Below are 24,692 nucleotides of genomic sequence, written 5' to 3'. Positions count from 1 at the left end.
TTTGTCCTGAGTTAATCCCACGGCTGGCATGTTCATTGCCAAGTCTCTATCTCTGTCTCTGTCTCTCTCTCTCCCTCCATCCCCTCCCTCCCTCTCTTTCTTGCCCCCCATCTCTCTCTCCTCCCAGACTGATCCCTTGGGGCAAAAACACTTGAGTTTTGGCCTCACCATCTTGCTCTACCTTCCAGTTCCTGTGACCTTAAACCCCAAGGGACTGATGAATTCGTAAATGGTGACTAGCCACCCACCCTCTTCCACCCTTGCAGCCAGGGTGATGTGCTCATATCCTATCATGCAGAAGGCAGAGCTTCCAGCAAAGAAGGCTAAACCCATGTGGCCCGCAGAGGACCGTGGCCTTGCTGCTCACTCCACACCATGGTCGCTGGAGCCATTAATACAGTGTCCCCGCGCCCCCCCCCCCCCACATCTCCATTCTACCATCCCTGAGGGTCTGACCCATACTTACCCTCACCATTTCTTTTTTTTTTTTTTTAATTTTTTTTCAACGTTTTTATTTATTTTTGGGACAGAGAGAGACAGAGCATGAACGGGGGAGGGGCAGAGAGAGAGGGAGACACAGCATCGGAAACAGGCTCCAGGCTCTGAGCCATCAGCCCAGAGCCTGATGCGGGGCTCGAACTCACGGACCGCAAGATCGTGACCTGGCTGAAGTCGGATGCTTAACCGACTGTGCCACCCAGGCGCCCCTTCTTTTTTTTTTTAATGAGGAAAAAAATTACAATCATCATCATTTTTCTGTCTTTAAAGAGCAAATAGAGATGCAGAGCCCATATATGTTTTCCTTCTCTAAGTGGTATTTATTTAAATGCAGATATCCTGGTTTCCCCTGTAGAGTTGCGAGCAATACCTTTCAATTTCAATGTTAAATAGGAGTGTAAAACTTCAAAATCAAAATTTTTCTGTGAGGGAGAACTGCTTTTTCTGGTTCTGTTTAATGGTTCTCCTGGCCTTTCGTCCTCCACCCTTCCTCATTATCTACCCCCTTCTGCCCAGCCTTTGCACTGCACAGAACTAAATTCCTTCTCTAAAAAGTTTAGAATGCACCTTTCTCATTTCAAAACTTAGAACGCGAAACATTAGGGTCACTGAATACAGATGATGGGCTCAAACCCAAAAGGATTCATGAGATGATTTTTCTTTATCTCCGCTTTGGCTGGCAGAGTCCGACTCATCATCCCGGGTTCTTTAAGGGGATTTATTCTTAGACCAGCTTCGCATAATATTTTAACGAGGCTTCAGATACCCGAGTGAGGTGTGTCCCCTTTTCTTTCTTTTCTAAGAAGGCAGGAAGAAACGGGGAACGAAATACAAGCTACGTAAGTACCTGGGTGCAGGGTACTGCCTTGGGACAGTGAGCAGTCACGGAGAATAAAAAAGACAGTTTCTTCCTCCCCAGGAGATAAAATTGGCACATAGGGTAGGTGCAGATGGGCAGGAAGGGGGCCGTCTTCTGCATGTGGGTCGTTCCACAGGCAGAGTGGTCCTCGGGATTTACTCAAGCGCAAACGGAAAGCAACCAAGGTACAGACAATGGAAGTCATGAGTGTTGCCTTTAAGTTGAGGTACTGCAAGCTTAATTCCCTTCCTAAGGACCTCATGGATCGAATTTTGCATATGAATGTGATGCCCGGCTTCATCTTCCTTTTCTTTATTTTCTGGTTCCTTCATTTTCTCATTAATTACTTTTATCCTGGTTACACTGTGCGTGTGTTATAAGCCTCCTCGAGTCTTTTTCTTAGGAACATGATAGGATTGGTAATACATAAGTTGGAATTGATTTTATAATAAAAATTTCAGTGACTTTGATTCTGTTATTTTAAGGTGCTGTATTCTCCAGATAGTTCTTTTCGATGGACTCCTTCCTGTTCTTATTTCATGGAGGCCAAATACGTTTCATGTCTTGCCTCTCTGGGAATATTAATAATAATTTTGAGTTATTGCCTCTTCTCTGTGCAGCTCGTTTCCTAAAGTTCCTTTGTTCCCAGGTTACACGTACGTGGTTGGTGCTGGGTCGGCAGGTGACCCTGCCAAAGCTGTCTGGAAGCACCGAGTGGGTGGCGGGCTTGTCCGTGGGACGCTCCCTTGCACAGTGGTCAGAGGGGCTTCCTGTCGGGCTCCTCCAGTGCTGAGTGTCTATCTAGGTCTTTCCTTTTGGGCTGGTCATCCCTGGAGAGACCTCTCCCAGCCCCCAGGCTGGACGGCAGAGGCCAGGCAGTCAGCTTCCGGGAGCTGAGGAGAAGGGGGCTAGGGTCCCAAGGGCAAGGATACAACATTCTGTATGTGAATGGTCACTTCATCACCTATGTGGAATGGCCCTCACCGAGCCTGTCAACCGCCAGTGCTAAGCACCCCCACTCCAGGGAAAGGGAAGGGGAGGGGGGTCCCCTAGTGTCGCAGAGTGGATGAGGGATCGAGGGATCTAGTTCCATCTCAGACAACTTCCACCAAATCCTGCTTCTATTTATGTTCCTCCTCTGTGGGTAACTAACTGATCCAAAGGAACCTGTGGGTGCCAGTTCACGAGACTTTGGGGAACTCCGAGGTTGGTTTTCTGCTTCAATGCTGCTGCCTCCAGTTTGGCTCCAGCCAAGTGCACCGTCCGCCAGCTTTGCTGCTTCCAGTCCTGTGTGTTGTCATCTCTCCTCTTTTCCCATCCGTGTGGATTCCCATCTTTGGAAAAAAAAAAAAAAATCCCAGACCTATAGTTCTCCCTTTATTTGGGAGGAAGAAATGCTCAGTATGTTCTTTAACTGCATTATTAATTTTATTTTCCCACACAGCTCACTCTTCCTTTATTTCACTGGTTTGTCAATAAATTCTTTAACTTCTTTAGGAGCACCTGGGTGGCTCAATAGGTTGAGCATCTGACTTGTGATTTTGGCTCAGGTCACGATCTCAGGTTCGTGGCATCGAGCCCCACATGGGTCTCTGTGCTGACAGCTTGGAGCCTGCTTGGGATTCTCTCTCCCTCTCCCTCTCCCTCTCCCTCTTTCTCTCTCTCTCCTTCTCCCCCTCTCTCCCTCTCTCTCCCTCTCTGTCCCTCTCTCACTCTCTCTCTCCCTCCCTTCCTCCCTCCCTCCTACCCTCCCTCCCCTGCTTACTCTCTCAAAATAAATAAACAAACTTTGGATTTTGCTTTCCTTGTCTGTAAAATAGGACTATTTCTTGTCCTGTGTTTGCAAGTTGTTGATGCAGCGGCCCTGAATTACCACGTGGGTCTGAGAACGAAATAACCAAACACACGTGCATGGCTCTGGCAAAATCAGACTCACGGGGTGACGGTAAAAATCCTCCCGGGTCGGTGAAAATACTCAGGCCCGACCTCTGGTCTTCATCCTGCTTTTCCAGATCAGCAGCTTAGCACGGCCCTCGGCTTTGGCTGACAGAGTGCACCTAATCCGTGCTAGAGAGCCACGGCCCCTCCTGGGCCTGGGACACAGATGACTGTTACCTGTCTCTGGACTTTTACAAGAGAAATGATTTTCCCGTGTCCCTGCCGTTGTGCCTTTTCCTGTAAGTTAAACACTTTGCTTTCCTCCACCAACCATGATAGCCTTCCCTATTTCTCCGATTCGCATTTCCTTTTCCTGCCCAGACCAGTTTTCCGTCTCTGGCCCGGGGGGGGGGGGGGGGGGGGGGGGGAGACACACCTTACCTTACCGGACACATCGTCCACTTAATCCCCCAGGCAATCTCCCGTGGATCTGCAGGGGCTGAGGCTCAGTAAGGCTTCTCCATGAGCAAGGCCAAGTGCAGTGGGAGGGGCCAGGTGGTTTCAGCAGTGCTGTCCATCTCTGATGTTGCCAAAGGAACCAAGATCTTAGAAGCCCTTCATGCACTGAAAAGGGGCATAGAGTGAAATTTCCTGATCTGTCTAAGGGGGTGTAAGCCTACCTTAATCCAAAAGTACCCCGAGCTCTCCTCCGCTGCTCTCACCGCCTCCTTGCCCTTGACCACAGTGGAGAGTGGATGCAGCACTTCCGGGAGTCCGTCCAAATGGACTCACACATCAAGGGATGCTCTTCTCCACCTAGGAGGCAGCTCCGGCCTGGCTCACGCGAGGGTCTGGGGCGGCGCCTGAGGAAGAAGGGCTGAGACAGGTGGCAGGACGACCAGGGCAGTTAGATCACGGGGTACGAGGTGGTGCCTGTGCAGCCGGCAAGACTGTGCCTCCCTCCTCACCTCAAGCTGGCTGTGGGTGCCCGCGCACCAAGCGGGGAGCCGGCTCGGGAAGCGGGGTGCACGTCTGAGCGCCGCGATCGAGTGATGCCCTCCGTGCAGCTTCCTCGGACACCGTGGTGATGGGAGCCATCTGTAGTGTGGCATGATGATGAGGCATTGCTGGCAGTTCACATACGTGACAGGAACGGGCATTGCTTCTACCCGGTGCGGCAGGCATTCCGGGTCGGGCAGGGGAGGACAGAGGAGGACGGGTAGAGCAGGAACGTGCTCCGTGGGTGGATTTCTGCCTCTGCAACAGGGTCCCGTCCTGCCCCTTGTGCGAGCTGCTTTCCTTTGCCCCTCCCTCCCTGCCTCCAGCCAGCCTCCTGGGGGGGCTGCCAGGGTCTCATCCTCCGTGTCAGGTCAGGGAGCGTGGACCAAATCCCTCTTCCGAGGGGAGAAGGCCAGGGTTTCTCTAGCCTGACTGTGCCAGGATCTGCCGTAGCTCCCGACGGGGGTGACTGGAGTGACAGAGGAACAGAGCGGGCAGGGCGCCCTCGCGGTGCATGGAGACCTGCCAGGCATTTGTAGGCATGAGGCGAGATCACCCCGTGCTTCCACGGGTGTGGATGTGGTTAGCTGTCAGGTGCCCTCACTTCCACTCCCAGTCTCCCCCTCCCTGAGAGGGAGGAGTGCCCATGATGCCCTCCAGGCTGTCCTGGCAAGCCCCGGGGCAGGGGCTGGGCAGATGGCTTGCTCCTGTTTGGAGCCCCATTGCTGGGGCTGGGGCTGGGGCTGGGGCTGGCAGATGGGCTTTGCACAAACTGCAGAGGTAGGCAGGGAGCGGCAGGCTGGCAAGGCTGGGGCAGGGTGGAGGGAGTCAAGGACTAGCAGCTACGAGGTAAGGAGGAGGAGGGAGGTAAGAAGGCTGGACGCCAGGGAGGGAGCGTGAGGCTGGTGGGGATGCCCTGGAGGGCAGTGGAGAGAGCCAGGAGGAAGCCGCACCTAGCAAGAGGCTGACAGGTGACAGTATCTCTGCCCTCTCCCTTCTACTAACAACACCGCCTTTCCAGACGGCCCTCCTCGCCGTACCCGCATCGGCTTTGTGCGGTGGGGTCAGCGAGGCGTGGAACAGGGAAAGGCCGGACCTAGAAAGCTGGGCTGACCTGGGGTCCACGGGAGCTGAAGAGGCCTGCTCAGGGGCTCGGTCTGAGAGCAGCAAGTTTGGCTCTCCGCCCTGCAGCCCCACGTGCGGGGAAAGCTGAGCCCCTGCCAGCTGGCTTAGAGGGAAGGAACAGGACACCGCCAGCAGCTTCCTCCTCGCACTGGACCTCCTGGAGAGCCCCGTCAGCCCTGGAGGGAAGAGAGGGAGCACTCGGCAGGTGCAGCCCATCTGCTGAGCCCCCGCCCTCCACTAAAGGCCCGTTTCTTCCTGAGAGGTGAATGATGCTGTGGTTAGCACCTAGGAGCCATCCAGATCTGGGTTTGATGCCTTGTTCTGGTACTCAGTAGCCGTAAGGCTTTCGGCAGTTGACTCCGTTTTTCAAATAAGGATAAAGGCAGTTCCTGTTGCAGACCGTTGGGCCTGATGCTTGGGAACGACAGCGCTGCACCTGGCACAAAGGTGCATAAGAAATGACGCCGATTGGGACGGCAGTCTCTCCTTGTGCCTGCCAGCCAAACTGTCCTGGCATGCTTTTCGCACCTGAGGAGAGTTACCGCCAGGGGCCCTCTCTCCTGTACAAAAGAAGCTCAGTTGTGCAAGGTTGTCTGAAAAGGGTATGTTGCCTTCCACCCCTGCAGTATGCCACCCTCTCCCTTTTTACCTGGGGCCGGGATGCACCTTGACTGCGAGTTCTAGGTTCCGATGCTAACTGTTGCCCACTCGCTTCCCCACAGACCTGCGCAGGATGACCGCCGGCTTCATGGGCATGGCGGTGGCCATCATCCTCTTCGGCTGGATCATCGGCGTGCTGGGCTGCTGCTGGGACCGGGGCCTTATGCAGTATGTAGCAGGGCTTCTCTTCCTCATGGGAGGTAAGGCCTCAGGCTTGGGGAGCTGCTGGGGAGCCAAGGTCCTGGCTCCTGGGATTCTGGGAGAATGGCTAGGGGACACGCATTCATTCATTCATCAAACATGTTTTGAACTCCTTTTAGCCATCCGTCGCTGCGCCAGCTTCTGGGGATGCAAACGCTGATAAGATCTGGTCCTCAGCTCTCGAGGGGCTGACCCCCTGGTGTGGGAGACTGTGAGGTTATGGCACTGAAAGAGAGGTATCAGACTGGGGGTGAGCGTGAACTCAGAAAATGCTCAGGCCTTTTATGCAGATATTGGACTTTGGGATGGGAAGCAGGTGCTATTTGGGTAGTTCCTGCTTAAAAGCCCATCCTCACCTTTGATTTACGAGTCCTAAATTCTGCTACCGTTTCCAAATAAGGCACTCTAAGGGTGGTAGGACCAGGCTAGACCTTTGTCATATCTGTCTCCCTTACTCTCTGGTAGTGTCATGGCCATTGAACTGATCCAGTGTCCTTATAAAGGATTATAGATACAGAGAACTGTATGGCTATGCAGGAGTAGGTTCCAGTCCACGGAAAGCAAAGTCAATCCACGCTCTGCATGCGCCTGTCTTCCCTGACGTCTCAGTCCAGACCTGAGGTTAACCATCAGATACATTCCTCACAGTCTACTCCGCAAGAAGTGGACTGATGCACCGTGTGGAGCTAGGTGGAGGGGGAGCTGAGCTTGAATAGCAGGAATTAGACATATTTATGGGAAGAAAGGAAAGTGAGTCCTACAGATGGAAACGATGTCAGCTAGACTTTAGGCACCACATGCTTATGACCAGCTCAAGTTCCCTTTGTGAAGGGCCTGACTCCGGGTTTGTGAGCAGAGATGGCAGGTGAAGGACTGGGTCAGCCTGGGGAAAGGTAATGGCCGTCCCTCTGGGTGCACGGAGAGGTGTCTGGGGCTGGTGAGCTATCGGTTGGGAGAGGGGGAGAATCGCAGGATTCGCCTTGGGGCCTGACAGTTTGCCCTGTTACCACTGAAGCACAGCCATTCTGAGCCAAAGACAAGACAGGGCTTTCCAGGGTGCCCCAGGCTGACGGAACCCTCTGCCCCCAGAGTCCGATGTCCCGTGCTTGCAGTCATGAGGGAGGGAGGGAGGGGGGATCCCTAGCAGTCCCTACACCCCTTCTTCTGGTCTCCCATGGAGACAGGCCCGCACGACCTGCCGGTCCTTTTTCCGTGCCTCATGTCCTCAGTGAAGCAGGGGTCGGGCTCAGCCCCTGGCCTCCGCACTCCTTTTTTGCCACAGTGGAGACCTTTTTGTATCCACCTTCCAGTCCAAATCTCCCATGGACCCTGAAATGTAAAAAGATAAAAGCAGAATGGCCCTGTTTGTAGTGAGTGTTCTCTCTAAGATGCTTTTGGTTATACAGAGATAGGCTCCAGTAAAACAGGGCTTTTCTAAGGCTCTAGAAAGGTCTCCTAGGAATCGGAGAAAAGCTGAGCAAACAGGCCGCAGGCAGAGCAGGAATCCTGGAGCTCTAGGCGCTGACACTCTTTCATCCCCACCCTTCTGAGTTGTTCCCAGCCCCCTCCGCACGCACTGCCTGCTCTCCGGGCCAGGCGCACAGCCCACATCCTGTGTGACTGTGCCGCGTCTCCAGGACTCTAGTGACCTCCTTCCCTGCGGCTCAAGTTAGCTTCTAGACACACACACACACACACACACACACACACACACACACACAGAGAGAGAGAGAGAGAGAGAGAGAGAGAGAGAGAGAATGTGATTAGCCCATTTATCCTCTCTGGCCAGGTCACACACCATTGGTCAGGCAGTAAAACAGGCCAGAACTGAGTGACCATGCCTGGGCCAACAGCTTGTGACCAGGGTGGGGTCAGGGGCGCTTCCTGCTCCCCTGAGACATAGGTGAGAACTCTCCCAGGAGAAGGTGTAGGGGCAGAGGGAGGGGTGCCTGGAACCCTGCCCACAACCAGCAAGCCTGGGGCTCTGGAGAAGACAGTCTGAAAGCTTGGAATGATGAGGAATCAGAGGAATCCCTCAGAGTGGATGAGTGAGCGCATTGCTCACCTTGTGTTCTCAGTCACTGCACATTCCAATCACCTGAAAAGCCCTTAAAAACACTGATGCTGGGCCCTCACTGCAGAGCAGTCCAAGGAGGACTTCTGGGGGTGATCCTCATGTGCACGCAGGGCGAGAGCCTGAGGAATAGCTGAACTTTCAAGCTCTCTCCGGTTGTAAAATGTTATGCTTCTAGGGATGAGCCAATTGGCCAAGACCTCTCACGACTTGTTTTCTTTCTTCCCTCCACTCCCGCACCTCTGTGACTGTTTCTCAAAGCCTTATGCGGCAAGAGATGGGCAGGTGCCACGACAGGGCTTCAGTTATTCCTGTGGAGACCTAGCCGAGCCCTGGTTACTGAGGGGCTCAGCGAAATCTGCCTTCTAGGACACGCGCTATATTTTTTTATTACGGCAAAATCATAGTTCATGATAAAATGTTAGCATCAAGAAGAGCTTCGGGGAAGTTGCTGTTCTAAGAGCTGTTTCTTGCCGACTGGGACACCGCCCTGGTTGGAGTTAACCCGTTCCCTCCAGCCTGGAGCTTCGTTCGCTGGGTCCATAAGTAGGGCTGTGCCCTCCCACAAGAGGCTAGGGAGAGAAGTGGTGTCCACACACCTCGTGGGCACCATCGGGCCAGGCTCCCACGGAGGAGAACAAGGACAAAGCCACGAAGAGCTGATCCCTTGAACAGTGGTCTTTTGGGGAAGCTGAAGCTCCCAAGGGTGGGAGAACACTCTCTTCTGCCTCAAGCTAGTGTCCTTTCCAACTAGGCCAGACACAGCCGTGGGGGGCCAGATGCCCAGAGCAGCTGCCATCTCCTGACCCCGTGAATTTGGCTCGGTTAGAAGCTGGAGAGGGAGCCGACTGAGGAATAGATGCGGTCCTTCCCTGACCCTGCTCAGCAGAGAGATCTACTAGAGAGGCCCGGGTGTCAACCCCGAAAGATGCTTTGGCCTATAGAACCCCGTGTGTCAAAGAGCCCTTTCAGCACCAAACCCTCCCAGCATCTGACCCGTCCCTGGCCCCTGGGAATCAACCTTCTAGGATTAGGCTGTTGAGGTGCTTGGAGAGTCCACTACCAGTGACAGCCACATCATGGATATGGCAAAACAATCAGTCACTCAGACTCCGGGTATTTGTGGCAAAAAGGTCTCACAGCCCTAGCTTTCCCCCAGATTGGCATTCCAGGCATCTGTACTGAGCACGGGCTGGTGCCCCAAGGATTAGATTGAGTGACAACAACAGCTGGTGGGGACCAACGGCAGCATTTGGGCTGGTGCTGGCCAGGCAAGGGTGTGGTGAACAGGTGGAAGAAGAAGGGTCAGCAAGAATGAAAAAGGTAAATTTGGAGTCAAGAGTCCAAGATGGAATTTTACCTGATATTAGTTGAAACTACCAGGGCCAAATAAAAAAAAAAAAAAAAAGCAGAATTCCATTAACCTCTTCTCTGTTCCAACGCGAAGGAGGATGGCCCACCCTGGGCCCGACTCTCTTCCAGATTTAACTAGTTCCTGGTTAAACAGAGGGTACCCTGCACCTTGGGAAACAACTAGCAACAAATTGTTTAATTAACACTCAGCGCAGAGGAGGCAATTAATTAAGTAGGGTGAATTAGTCGGGCCGGGGGCTGGGGGCAGTGGGTGGGATCCAGTGTCCCCTTTGCCAGAGCCTCCGGGAGAGAATCTGGCCCGGCATGGCACGGCACCAACTGGGTGCAAGAAACTGCCAGAGCCGCGTGTCTTGATGAGTCATCAGTGGTATTCAGAATCACAGGAACAAGATGACACGGGGAAAAGACAACGCGGTGGGGGAGCCTGGGGCGGCTACGGTTCCTTGTAATTCACCCCCTGGGCACCCTCAGAGCCACCGCAGGGCCCACATCCACAAGATGAGTGTGAACTTCCAGCCCACACCCCACCCCCGCCACACACCCTCTCACACACTCCTGCGGGACATCCGCCCTCTCCACCACCACTCAGGTCCAAGCCTCTGTGAGCTTTTTGCTAATCCTGGAGCCTCCTATCTAGATGCCGTGACGCCACCCTGGCACCCAGCAATCAGTCCTTCGCAGAGTTAACATAATGCTTTTAAAACTGTGAGTCAGGTATGTCACTTATCTGCCACCAGTGCTCCAAAGGCTTCTTCTAGTCAAAGTGAAAATACAATCCAAAGTCTTCACCCTTTTTTAAAAGCAGTCTTGGGGCGCCTGGGTGGCGCAGTCGGTTAAGCGTCCGACTTCAGCCAGGTCACGATCTCGCGGTCCGTGAGTTCGAGCCCCGCGTCAGGCTCTGGGCTGATGGCTCAGAGCCTGGAGCCTGTTTCCGATTCTGTGTCTCCCTCTCTCTCTGCCCCTCCCCCGTTCATGCTCTGTCTCTCTCTGTCCCAAAAATAAATAAACGTTGGAAAAAAAAAATTAAAAAAAAAAATTAAAAAAAAAAAATAAAAGCAGTCTTAGCCAGCTTGGGCTGCTGTAACAAAATACCAGAGATTGGATGGCTTACAAACAACAGAAATTTATTTCTTCCTGTTCTGGAGGCTGGGAAGTCCACGATCAATGTGCTGGCACATTCTGCATCTGGTGAGAACCACTTTCTGGTTCACAGGCTGGCGCCTTCCTGCTGTGTCCTCAGGTGGCGGAAGGAGCCGGAAGGAGCCGGGGGGCTCCGTGGGGCCTCTTGCATGAGACCGCTGATCCCAGTCATGAGGACACCACCCTTGTGACCTAATCATGTCCCCAAATCGCCGCCTCCTAATTCTATCACCTCAGGGGTAATATCACCACATATGAATCCTAGGGGCAACCAGACATTCTGTCCTTAATGGAAGCCCCTTGTCATCTGGCTCATACTATCCCCCCAGCCCTCCCTTGCCTGCTTTCAGGTCAGTCCAGCCGCCCGGCTGCCTTTCCTGGAGCACACAGGGCTTCGCTGCAAGGCCCTGGGCTGACTGCCGCCTTTGCTCACGGCGTCCCCCCTGCACGGGCCTCCTGGCTGGCTCCTTCCTCGGACTCAGACTCCAGCTTAAAAGTCACCCCAAGAAGGGGCTTCCTTGACCGCCCAAATTCATGGCGCCACCTAGTCACTCTCTACATTTTCATTAATTCAACTTTCTACGGCACACTCAGGGCTTTCTGAAATGTTTGTTGTTGTGTCATGGTTTCAGTTTTTTTGTTTGTTTTTTAGCAGCTTAAAGCAAACATGTATTGTCTCACAGTTTTTACAGATCAGAATTTCAAGCACAGCTTAACTGGGCTCTCGGCTCTGGGACTCACAAAACGGCAGTCAAGGTGTCTGTAGCAGGGGCTCTGGTCTCCTCTGAGCCCAGGGTCCTCTTCCAGGGTTCACAGTGTTGTGGGTGGGATTCATTTCCCTGCAGCTACAGAATTCTAGGAAGCTTGCATATTCGGGGCCAGCAGGAGAGAGGCCCGGACTTCCTCCCTCTCAGACCTTCAGATCCCCTTTTTTGTTTTAATAGATCCATTTTTTAGATTTATAATTTTAGATTTACAGAAAAATGGAGCAGACAGTAAAGAGAGTTCCCATATTACCCTCTGCCCCTGCGCATGGTTTCCATTACTATTAACATCTTGCATTAGCACAGTCTGTTATAATTAATAAATATTGATAAATTATTATTAACGGATGTCCACAGTTTATTCAGATTCTCTAGGTTTTTACCTGATATCTATCCATCTAGTTGTCACATCTCCTTAGGCTCCCTGGGGCTGGAGTCATTTCTCAGACTGTCCTTGTTTTAATGACCTCAGCAATTCCGCAGAGCCCTGCCCATCCATAGAGCAGTCTGGCCCCTCTGCTGGAACTTGCCTGATTTTTGTGCGTGATTAGGCCAAGTAGTGGGTTTGGGAGGAAGAAGGGCAGAGGTCAAGTGTCATTCCATCACATCGTGTTACAAGTACAACCTGCCCACGTGATTCGTGACACTGCCCCTGATCACCCGGTTGAAGTCATGTGTGTGGGTTTCTCTACTGCAGAGTTACTCTCTTTTCCCTCTGTCCATACTCTTCTCTTTGGAAGGATGTCACCAGGCACAGCCCATCCCTGAGGACTGGAGAGTTCAACTCCCTCTCCTTTAGGGCGGAGTATTTACTTATGTTATTTGGAATTCTTCTCTAAGGGAGATTTGCCTCTCTTCCCCACTTGAAAATTTTTTCAATTTAAAAAAAATTTTTAAATATTTGTTTATTTTTGAGAAAGAGACAGAGAGTGAGTGGGGGAGGGGCAGAGAAAGAGGGAGACACAGAATCCGAAGCAGGCTCCAGGCTCCAAGATGTCAGCACAGAGCCCGATGCAGGGCTTGAACCCACACACTGTAAGATCATGACCTGGGCCGAAGTCGGACGCTTAACTGACTGAGCCACCCAAGCGTCCCTCTCTTTTCCATTTATAAATTGATCCAGTCATTTATTTATATCAGTGTGGACTTGTGGATATTAATTTTTTACTTTGGTTTATAATCCAATTCTAGATTTGTTTTAGTGCCCCAGCTTCAGCTTTGGCCATTGGGAACTCTTTCAGGTGGCCCTGTGCCTCTTTGACATCAATGTGGGTTTTGGTTGTTGTCTTGTTTTGAGGGGGTTTTTGAGCCCCTGTTACTTTTTGGCATACCACAAGGTACTCCAGGCTCATCTATGTTTCCTGCCCAGACTTAGGATGAGCCATTTCTCCAAGGAGCCCTGGTTCCTTTTATTGGACAATGGTATTAGACACCAAGATCTGGGCCCTAGGTGTCTGCAGTGTGTTTGTTCATTGCCTCTCTCCCCCACTTAACATGTAAGCTCCAGAACCTTGCTCACCTTGTTCTCTAAGGTATCCCCCAAGTTGAGAACAGCGTCTGCACTCTCAAATATCTTTTGAATGCGTGCATTGCAAAAATGAATTGTGTGTAACAGAGAGAAAGTATTTTGTCTCAGTGGAACAGCTATCCTTGAAAAAGTACGCTGCCTTATTTTCCGTTCCTGGTCTAATCTGCTCCCCCTCTGGGGGATTCCTTATCCTCTTTCTCTATTTATTTGAACAGTCCCAAGGTCTCTATACTTCTGTTATAAAATGTCTTAAATTCCCTTTGGAAGTAGGGTATGAATTGTACTTGAATTCATGAAGCGCTTTGTCTTTAATGGGGGCTCAAGAGTGCCAAGAATGGAAGGAACTTTAGAGACCACCCACTGCCATCCACCGTCTGTGTCTCTAGATCAGAGTAGTTGTGTCATTTGTCCCAGGCCCCCCAGCTAGTGAACTGCAGCACTGGAGCCAGAGCTGGCCTGTGACAGAAGTTCATCCTGCTGCATGGGCTTTCGGCTCCGTGTTGAAGGTCCACGTGACCCCGGGCCCCGCACCCGTCTTCCCACCCTGGCACGGCTCCAGGCTGTGCTTCTATGCGGGTTCCAGTCCCAGAATCTCACTCCATTCCCTTTCTATTCTTCCTTTCTCAAAGCACAAAGGCGCATCTGGAGGAGATCATGGCCAGAATGGAGGGCACAGGTGGTAATGGGAAAAGGAAATCGTTAAAGGTCTTTTCCTACCACCTGTGACCAGTGTGGCCTTTTCTACCTTCCCAGTCAGTCGAGGGGAGCGAAGAGAATGCCCTGAAGGAGCTCGAGCTATCAAGTTTGAGTGATTGCAGTGGTTGGCACACCAACGAGGCCAGATGTCACCCCTTCCACTAGGCTCACCGGAAAGCGGTTCAGCTGTACAGCTAACCCCCAGATACTCCTCTTCTGATAGACAAAAACCTTGATAAAGGCCCAGCAATTCTGAGAACTTACAAGCCTAAAATGGAAAGTCCGAGGCAATAGGTGTTTTTCCTGGGGGACTATGGCCATTAGGTGATGACGTGATTTGGGGGATGCCCACAAAGTACAACAACATCCAGGGCTCCCATCAGCCTCTCCCCACTGTCACTCCTAGTTCCAGCACTACTTAGAAACGTGGCTAGGACTGCACCTCTATAAGTCCCAGAGGCACCGTGCCTCCAACTTCCTGACCGTGGGTTATTACTTCATGACTCACGGGTAAGAAGAGGGAGACCATATAAATTAGATATTCTGAGTTGGAGGAGAGAGTAAATTCAGTAACTCAATGACTTACCATGCTGCAAAGCTTATAAAACCCTCAGTAAACGGTAGCTGTTACTGTTATATGTATGCCCTAAGTGAAGTCCATTCTAATAGGCAGAGAAGTATCTATAATCTACCGTGACCAAACAAGGGCATAAAACCCATCTACTTACCCTGCGAAACTGCTTTTATAGGTTCATGTGAGATTTCACTAGATCATCACAACTCTCCTCTTGGCTTTTTGTCTTACAACATTTCCTATAAAATCCTGAGCAGAGATTCACAAACTACTTCATACCCTGGAATAAATCTTGCCTTTTGGAAGGTGCATATTTGAATATTTATTAGCATTTGATAATTACATTCACAACAAAGACATTTGAGGGAGGAGACACATTGCCAGGGGGATTAAGAAATAACCTACACATTTACCTAATGTAGAACGAGTGGCCAGGATTAATCACTCCAGCAGCCCAGGCAACAGAAGGGCTTCACTTTCACCTGAAGAACTGGAACAGATCTGAAGGAGTTCCAGCTGGAAAAAATCTGAAGGAGTTCCGTCCTTGCCACCCAAGGGGACCTGCCTCCATTATAGATTTGCACTTCAGAGGAGACTAGTAAGCAGCCTTGGTCCTGTAAACCCAAGTCTGGTCAGTAAAGGCCGTACCAGGATGCCTACAACCTGCCCACCAAACACTCAGCAAAGCCACGGTGCTACATAGTCTCCAGAACCAGGGGAAGCTTTGTCATTAAATTCCCGGAAGGGAATGCTAAGACAGAAAGCAGACCCTAGAAGGAGGTGGAGAGTAGGGTGGACGGTGAAGGTATCTATGAGATCTCATGGGAGGAACCAACCTTCGTCTCTTGGATGTCCCTGTGCACATGTGACCGTGAGCTACCTTCCTTCCATTCCCCGCCACCAAACTAAAGTTTTCTTTGTTCAGGAAGTAGAATCATGCAACTAAAAGGGAAAATTATAGTTTTGTCATGAAAAACTAGTCCAGGACTAACGGAGCCTTGGACTGGCCTTGTGACTTACGAAAGTTACTTAACCACCTTTCATGTATTGCTTCAACTTTCTCATCTGTAAAGAGGACTAATGATGGTACCTACCAGAAGCATAGCAGTTGTGAGAATTCTAGAGTTCACTCATGTGAAGGGCTTAGGACAATTCCTAGTGCTGTTCTCAAAAAAATTTTGAGATATTATTGTTTTAGCTACTTTTTTTTTAAACAGCCACCTTCAATGACACACTGCTCTGAACAGTCTTATCCCATCACTGCCAGCGCCATGCAGAGACACATTCCATGGGATGATAAAGATAAAATTGCTTGAACAGATCATGCCTCTCTGGTTAATCACCACCTTACTTATTCAATAAATTTTGATTGCCTTTGTGACAGACACTGTTTATGTACTTGGGCTAGAGTGGGGAATAAGGCAAAGTCCTCAAGGAGTTTACATTCTTGTTGGAGGGACAGATAAGCAAGTACTGTAAGTATATAATATGTTGCCAGACGATGGGATGTTTCTGTGGAGAAAAAGAAAGCTGGGAGGGAGGAAGGGAGTGATGGGGCATTGCTGTAGACAAGGGGGCAGTGGGTAGGCAGAAGGCCTCTCAAGCCTTCACTGGAAGTCTTCCTCTTCCATTGAATGGAAGTCTTCCTGGAAAGACTTGGTGGATCAGTCCTTGCAAACAGCACAGCAGATGCAAGGGACTTGGGATGGAAATGAGCCTGGTGGGTCCAAGGAAGTTAAGCAAGAGGACCGTTGTAACAGGAACCGAGTGAGATGGAGGTATTCCCTCAAACAGAGAAGATGTAGGGCCTTGGAGGCAATGCTAATGGGTTTGAAGATCGAGGGGGCATCATCCCTCATTCTGGCCTTCCTTCTATTTCACAGATTGCCCTGGGGGTTCTCCCCTAGGTGATCACTTGATATTATGTGGCTTTTATCAGTGAGGTGGCTTCCTTCTGGGGTGCTGATAGCTAGAGCTTCTTCAACTTCCCATGGCAGTTCCTGTGAGTGGGGCATGATGTCTGTGCCCCAGGGTGGCCAGGTAAAGTAGGGGGACTGTCACATGCCCCTGAAAATGTTGCATTGTCACACATCTGGAAGCATCCCCCTCCCCCCACTCCCGCAACCAGGACCAGCTGTATAATTTGTGGGGCCTGATGCAAAATGAAAACTTGGACTCCTTATTTAAGCATTACAAATTTCAAGATGGTGACAGCAGAGCATTAAAACAAGCACACAACTATGCGGGCTGCATGCCCAGGAAGCCAGCTCTGCCTCCATCACTGTCCCACACTCACCCTCCCTGAGACCCGGGCATGGCAACCCTTTGCTTCAGGGGCTCCAGAAGGTCTTGAGAAGTCAGGTCTTTCCTCTCTTCTGCTTATAGTACCTTGTTTTCCCTAATTTCAGGCCAATTCTGCTTTGCTTAAAATCACCCCTGTTCTTTGATGACCAAATAATCACATAGACATGTGCTCCCCTTTCCTTAATCAAAAGCTGGCTCCCCAAGCATTGCCCACACAACTAGCATTGCTGCTGGTAAGACTAAGCTGAATTTGTTGCTTACTGCAGTAGGGGACAACAGCACCTCGCAAAACTGGGAGGGTCTCAGAGCAGGAAGGTAAGGGCAGAATTTATTGAGAATTAGAAGTTTGCTTGAAGGCCTTTATTTCAGTGCAGGTGTTTGATTGAGATTGGTTGAAAATACTGATGATGTCTAGAATTGATGGAAACAGCAGGGTTGAAAAAATCTTAAGAGCCCACACTGTCAATGTTTTCAGTGGAAGTTGATGGATCTTTTGTGAAGTTCCTGTAATGAATAATCAAAACCAGTCAGTTACGGGGGTGCCTGCGTGACTCAGTCGGTTGAGCTTCCACCTTCGGCTCAGGTCGATCTTGAGGTTCATGAGTTCCAGCCCCATGTCGGGTTCACTGCTATCAGGACAGAGCCTGCTTCAGATCCTCTGTCCCCCTCTCTGCCCCTCCCCCGCTCGTGCTTGCTCGCTCTCTTAAAAGTAAACTTTTTTTTTTAAATGTAAAAGGGCATCTGGGTGGCTCAGTCAGTTAAGTGTCCGACTTCAGCTCAGGTCATGATCTCACAGTTTGTGAGTTTGAGCCCCACATCAGGCTCTGTGCTGACAGCTCAGAGCCTGGAGCTTGCTTGTGTCTCCCTCTCTCTCTGCCCCTTACGTGCTTGCTCACTTGCTCTTCCTCTCTCTCTCTGTCTCTGAAAAATAAATAAAACATTAAAAAAAATTTTTTTTTAATCCTACGTGGGCAGGACAGACCCAGAAGTGTAAAGGAGACAAGGGAATATAGCAAAGTTGGGTTACTCTAGACAGTAAGGCATGGTTTTGGTTCAGTGTCTAGGCTGAGTATGGGGTGGGCGATTGGGGGTCTCACTCAGAATGAGTGATTTCTCTTCAGCCTGGTTCCTTCCTGACTGGCCTGCCTCTGCTGACACAGACATGCTCAGGCATGTCTGAGTTATCCAATGAGTATAGTCCAGAGTCAGGTAAGGAGACTGATGTCCTAAGGTCTCCTCCCATCATGGTAAGAAGACCCTGTTTTTCCTGGGGTAGAAATAATCACATTGCTGCCCTGAATTGGGGGTCTTTGCTTACAGACAATGGGCTGTTACAAGAATGGGATGGGGGAAGGGCAGGCAGGAGAAGAGAGAGAGGGCAGGGTCGCTGGAAGACCATCTCTATTACTGAGGTGGCATGGGGGTGGGGTGCGGGGAGGGTTGTTGAGAAAGAACAGATTTCTCCAACAGCCTTTTCGGTGGAAACAGAAAGACCCAGAATGTGGTGGTGACTTCACAGTGCTTGATTGCCATGGAAACTTAGGTAATTTCTAAAGCAGCTTCAAAAGCTTCCATCCCTATGGCTCTTCTAGGATGTTCTTACAGAGGTATGCAAGCTTCAGAGAAAGGGAACTTGTCAGGCAAGCCTCTGGCTCTTGAAATGAATCATAAATCAAAGAAAAATGCTGGTTCCTGAAATAAACGGAGAGACCCCTCCTAGTGGGCATAAAAGCTGCTCCTGGGGAAACAAAAGGGAGGAGCAGATATAAATGAGGAATTTCCTCCCTCCTGCCCTGGGGGGTTAAGGACAGGTGAGAAGCTGCAGCAGAAATAGCCAGACCCAAGAAAGGGAGGAGGGGAGCTCTGTCCCCCCCCCAGGTATCTTGTCACCCCCACTACTTGGATGGCTGAAATGCACTGTGTGAACACAGGAGTTAGGGTCCCCATGCTCTCTGGGGACCCAAAAGCTGACTTGACCTGGCCTGGATCAGTGAGCTGGGGGGCAGGGCGGGCAGGCACACCTGTGAACCCAGGGCAGCGTGCCCCTTGTGGATGGGATGGGGAGGGGCTTGACAAGCCTGGACTGTTCAGCTCTCTGCACCTTAGCGGGGGCTGGCGATGGCCTAGGGCATACCAATGGGAAAGTGATTCCAGAAAGGCCCTAAAGCATTGCTCTGGAAAGGGTTTATGAAGATGGCCCCAGAGAGGGTAAAGGAATCCTTTCCATCCTAACAGAACTTGGGCTTTGGGGGGGACAGGTGGGTAATGATGTGCATTTTATTCCCAAGTATAAAATAATTGGAGAATGAGGGCCTGTGTGAAGCTGTGCTACCTCCCAGACATTCTGGAAGTCTCCTGATTTCAAATACACTTTCCTGTTATCAGATCCTGTCCCATACCACATGTCTTGACCTGGGCTTTGGAAAATACACTCTCCCTATCTATAGAAGCCATCAGAAGATCAAGGATGTCCAAGATGTGGCTGTGAAAGAGGGGAGCCCATTGCCACATTAATGAGCCATTAGAACCCGTTCAGTGTGAATTATTCATTAAATAAACAACCAGTTGTTAAGTACCCGCTAAGTACTAGGGTTCTAGGCACTGTGGATGATAAAACAAAACTCAGTGTCCTGGGGTTGCTCACAATCTTTGAGAAGAATCAGACACCTAGGCCAATTAGTGTAATAATAGAGCTGTTTTCCTTTTAATGACAGACACCTTTAAATTGAAAAATGTTAAAAACAAAAGAATTCTGTGTCTGGATTTTCAGCAGCGAAGAAGACAAGGAGACTTCAATCTATCCACCCAGCTTCTTAGGGAAGAGGTGCTGGCCACACAGAAAAGGGCAGAAAGGGGGTCACTTATGAGTTGGGTGACACTTGCAGTTCACGGAGCTCCAAAGGGAGGGGATAGTCTGAGTGGACCTTCAAACCACCTTCAGAGGCAGGTGGAAGAGGCAGACCGGGGAAGGGAAGAGCTCACATTTCAGAGCATCTCTGCCATATCCTCGGTAGATCTTGTTCCACCGTTATTTCTTTGCATCTTCCCATCGGCCCTAATTTTGTAGAACTGGGCCTGGAGAACCACAAAACAAGCACAGGGCCAGGCGATTAAGTAAATGGTAGAACCTTAAACTAAGGTCTTCAGACTAATCCCCGCTCTTTTTTCTCTGTTTCTGGGACGCGTGGAATTAAAGAGAAGGATACTTGGTGAGCCCACCTGGGACAAAACAGCAGCCTGAGGAATTACCCAGCAAGGCAGATGCAGGCTTCCTGGCAAGCCTTCGTTTATACCCGAGGCGCAGGGGTCCTCCTTGCCCCTGCCAGCAAGGCGGAGGGCTCCTCTTTGCCCCCCACCAGTGGCAGGCAGGTGTTTGTTGGGGGGCAAGACAGGAAGAGAGGGGTAGAGAAGCCATGAAGGGAGTCACTTCTACTACCAAAGTGTTACCAGTAGCATCAGGTCCAGATGCGATGAAGGTTAGCCTCAATTTCACCATCTGCAAAATAGTACCTGCCTTCTAGGATTGTGCTGAGAAGTAACTAAGGAGTGGAACACATGAACATGGTCGGCCTGTAATAATAACACTTCCTACGTTTTTACTCATCTGTGCTCAGTTTATCACCGGCTCTACCTTCTTTGGAGTTGCTAGTGCTTGCTTAGAGAGTTTAAGTACCTTGCCCGAAGTCACATAGTTCCCAGACCAAGGATTCCACCTCAGATCTATTCAACTCTGAAGCCTGGGTTTGTACTTACCATGCAGTGCTCTCTCTCAAATCAAAATTAAGTTGTTGACACATTTATGAGCCTCCAGCAGCTCATCACCTGATAGGGTAAGAGCTGACTCCATACAGACCTCTTGTCATGGTAGATGAAGACTACTGTTCTTGGCGGGGCTGGGGGGCGGGGTGCAGAAAAGATGAGCCTGATTCTGTTCAAGGGATGTTTCCTAGAGGAATAGGAAAATGAGTCTCTTTGGCTGAGGGCCTTACCTTTTCATATGCTCTGAGACCAAAGACAAAGCTTGGGGCTCATGTAGCAAAAAGAATAATCTTATCACTTCTATAGCTCTGCACCAACCTCCCTCATCTCTTGAAGTCTGGTTTCTGTTCCCACCATGTCACAGAAGCTGCTTTCTTGGAGACCTGCTTCCTCCTGGCTGTTCTGCCCGTCACCTATCCTTGAACCTCCTCTTGCTGAGCTCCTGTGGATTTACCTGTCTCTGGTTTTCAGACTCTCGTCTCTTGTCTTACATGACAGCACACTCATGACTTTTCCTTTTTCCTGGGCCTTTTCTGCTTCCTTTGCTCTTTGCTTCACCTGTAAATCTGACCTTCGGTGTTCTTTTCTTTTTCCCTACACACATGCCTCCTTGGCACCAGTATCTCCTCACGCAGTGGTAATGATCTCTGCACAGACGAGCCTGGAAATGGTATGGAATGGCCTGTTCTGAGCTCCAGCCTCGTGTTTCTAACTGTTCACTGGACATCTCCACCCTTCTGGACACTCAAACATGCCTAGGACTAGACTTGCACTTTCTCTGTGTATGGTATGCATGTGCTTTATGTTTCTGGCCTCTGTGTTAAGTGCCCGGCTTACTGCAGGTGCCTGACAAGTATCAGCTTCTGTCCTTTCCTTTCCCCTAATGAAATGAGCTGCTTTTCTTGCCTTCCTCGGCACGGGGAGTCTCCCAGTCACTTCTGAGTCATTGTTCACTTTTGCAGTGTCACCCGTACCTTAGCAGCAATTGTCAACATCTGCCAATATTTCCTGTGCTGTATTCTGTGTGGCTTTTTCATCCACATCCACTCCCCGAGTGCCACTGGGGCCCTTCTTACTAAGGCAGCGTTTGGTGGTCACTCAGCCCTTGGTGGACACCTCTGACCCACCACTGAGTCACCAAACTCCCAGTCTCCATTTTCTCATCTGTAAAACTGAAACAGAGCTGCCTACCCTCTGTGGTTTTTGTGTGGATGAAATGAAATAGTATACAGGAAAAGCAATCTAGCAGAGGAAAAGTATCACATAGATGTTTATCTCTTCTACTTGCCACTTAATTCAACTTTTACACCACTCTGCCTTTCTAAAAATACACCTTGTGGGGCATCCGGGTGGCTCAGTTGGTTGAGTGTCCAGGGACTCAGGTGAGCTCAAGCCCCACATTGGGCTCTGTGCTGTCAGCATAGAGCCCGCTTCAGATCCTCTGTCCCCCTCTCTCTTTGCCCCTCCCCCACTCGTGCTTTCTCTGTGGCTCCATGTCTGTCGGCAGCACCAGCCGGGAGTTGAACGTTGACCACAGTCTTGCCTCAGACTCCATTTCAGCCACATATCCTGGGCTTCCTCTAGACCACTTGCTGTTGCCCACCTCCAAGCCATCTTGCTAGGCCTGCCGATGGCCTCCACTTCCTTGAGGCTCAGTGTGCACTCAGCATCTTCTAGAAACTTTTTTTTTAATATGAAATTTATTGTCAAATTGGTTTCCATACAACACCCAGTGCTCATCCCAACAGGTGCCCTCCTCAGTACCCCTCACCCACCCTTCCCTCCCTCCCACCCCCCATCAACCCTCAGTTCTCAGTTTTTAAGAGTCTCCTATGTTTTGACTCCCTCCCTCTCTAACCTTTTTCTTTTTTTTCCTTCCCCTCCCCCACGGTCTTCTGTTAAGCTTCTCAGGATCCACATAGGAGTGAAAACATGGAATCTGTCTTTCTCTGTATGACTTATTTCACTAAACATAATACTCTCCAGTTCCATCTACGTTGCTACAAAAGGCCACATTTCATTCTTTCTCATTGTCATGTAGTATTCCATTGTGTATATAAACCACAATTTCTTTATCCATTCATCAGTTGATGGACACTTAGGCTCTTTCCATAATTTGGCTATTGTTGAAAGTGCTGCTATAAACATTGGGGTACAAGTGCCCCTATGCATCAGCACTCCTGTATCCCTTGGGTAAATTCCTAGCAGTGCTATTGCTGGGTCATAGGGTAAAACTTTCTGAATCAGCTTCACTAAAACCAGACTCTGCCTCTGAACTCAGACATCACTTTGTACCATTTTGATGGCACTCACCTCATTATAAGTATCCTGGGAGCAGAAATCTAGATAATTTCCTGTCTCCCCTCTGGGTCAAAGTCTCCATGGTAGCAGGGGGCCGCTTCCTTATTGGCTCCTCCTGTTGTCATTTTGCTCTTATTTCATTTAAAAGAGAGCATGCGCACAAGTGGGGGTGGGGCAGAGAGAGAATCTTTAGCAAGCTCAGCCCAATCTCACGACCTTGAGATCATGACCTGAGTCAAAATCGAGAGTCAGATGTTCAGCCAACAGAGCCACCCAGACACCCCAGCTCTTCCTTATTTTAAACCTTAGGGGCACTTGGCTGGTTCAGTCCATTGAACATCCAACTCTTGATTTCAGTTCATGTCATGATCCCAGGGTCATGGGATCGAGTCCCACATCAGGCTTCACACTGAGCATGGAGTCTGCTTAAGATTCTGTCTCTCCCTCTGTCCCTATTCCCTGTTTATGCGGTCTCTCTCTCTAAAACAAAACAAAACAAAACAAAAACACCTTAATATGTTTTCTCCAAACTTTGACTTTTTGGACTTGGGTCCTTTCTGCTAAAGTAACGTAAGTTAAAGTCAGGACCATCTTTCTCCAAAGGTCCTTCAAATATTTGAAGACAGCTCTATTGCACTTCTTAATTATTTGCTTTACAAACTAAATTCAACTCACTAAACATTAATTGAGTGCCTACTGAATGCTAGTCATGTGGTAGCACCCAGGACATACATACAAAAACATGGATGGCTCCTGTCCTTAAGGGCCACCCAGGCCGTGGTGCAGGCAGATGACCGGTGCCATAGCAGAGGGCCGGTGGGTGCACAGAGAAAGAGGATTTTTCTGTGCTGAACACTCAGGAGCAGCCTCAAGGGGAGGTAGTGATTGAGGCCAAAGGAAGAATCAAGTCAACTTGCCCTTACTGTTGTCCTCAAAGGGCTTTCATGCCATCGATCACCTGAGCCTGCACAGAGACTAAGAGTTGGCCACTTTCCAGAAGCAGTATGCCAAGTTTTCATCCCTTCTCGTTTAGGATTTCACATGTCATTAATACATTTCCGTTTTTTATATATCTCACTGTAACTAAACACGGTCGTGAATGAAGCAAAAAGAAAAAAATCCCTTTATCTAAAAATGCTTAAGCTGCTTTATGTGAAGGTAAAATATAAGTCTAGTATGATATTTGATCCCCTAATTTTGGCCGTGGCTAGAGAGGAATGCCAATAGCTGTGTCCTTCCCACTTTCCCCGCTAACAAAACCTAGGAGCTTCTTAAAGATTCGGCCACTTTTCCAGGCTACACTTCATTTAATGAAACTACCCCTTCGGGCTCAGCTCTTAACATTTTCAGACAAGTTCCATTGCAGTCACGTTTCCCAGAAGCCTCTGGGTCACAGCTGCTCCTGGTCCCTAAGTTAGTATGGCCAAGGGGAGGTTGGACAGTGTTCTTTCCTTTGATCTCAGCATTCCCATCAGGGTCCATAAAGTAGGAAGCTTCTCTCTTCAGGAGGACAAGCTACCTTTCAAGGCTCTCTTCAAGTCCCAAGAGAAGAGGGGACTGACTTCTCTGGTGTGGTTGGGTCAAGAGGCTGAGCTTGTGGGACCTTAGCACCACCTGGGTCCTCTGCCCCTGCTTGCTCCACCATATGGGCAGAATTCCTGGGTTGAGGCCCCAGGCCCAGGCTGGCATCAGGAGGCTCACCAGTGTGAGTCAACACTTCTAGGTGAGTGTATCTGCTTTGTAAACCTCCATGTTCCTCTAGGAAAATCATCCTAAAATGTCAGCCTGAGGGAAGGTACAGGTGCACTTGAATGTGGCCACGGTTGCCATGCTAGCCTTATAAAGCCGACATGTTTTTGCCCTGTCAATCTCCTTCCTGTGACTCTTTCCTCACTAGAGTATGGATTCATCAAGCAAAGATGAGTAATTATCACTCTCCAAATCTCCACGAGAAAAGA

At 50.0% G+C, this 24,692-nt stretch overlaps 1 protein-coding gene and 1 long non-coding RNA gene across 4 annotated transcripts in view; one reads left to right on the top strand and one right to left on the bottom strand.

Moving 5' to 3' along the window:
* TMEM178B (transmembrane protein 178B) overlaps positions 1-24,692 on the top strand; it is a 366,535-nt gene that overhangs the window by 323,359 nt on the left and 18,484 nt on the right. Inside the window, exons 3-4 of one of the 3 annotated variants that reach the window (XM_086688535.1) lie at positions 6,082-6,219; positions 14,793-15,751. The exons of 1 other annotated variant lie outside the window; for it this stretch is intronic. In XM_086688535.1, coding sequence (XP_086544661.1) covers positions 6,082-6,219; positions 14,793-14,875 — 221 coding nt within the window. In that variant the 3' untranslated portion in view covers positions 14,876-15,751. Of the gene's footprint in view, positions 1-6,081; positions 6,220-14,792; positions 15,752-24,692 lie in introns of those variants that run through there. One more of the 3 variants, XM_086688531.1, reaches the window with a different exon arrangement.
* Positions 715-4,847, bottom strand: LOC147583012 (uncharacterized). Its single transcript, XR_015244545.1, has 3 exons — positions 3,958-4,847; positions 3,682-3,859; positions 715-2,691 (listed from the first exon to the last, which is right to left on the bottom strand). It is a non-coding gene; the product is annotated as an uncharacterized LOC147583012 (long non-coding RNA).

The sequence above is a fragment of the Puma concolor genome, chromosome A2 (assembly GCF_028749965.1).
Source record: "Puma concolor isolate L17-30 chromosome A2, mPumCon1.1.hap2, whole genome shotgun sequence".
NCBI classification, from domain to species: domain Eukaryota; kingdom Metazoa; phylum Chordata; class Mammalia; order Carnivora; family Felidae; genus Puma; species Puma concolor.
Note: the sequence above shows the minus strand (reverse complement) of the source record. Positions and strands in the feature narration are given on the sequence as shown.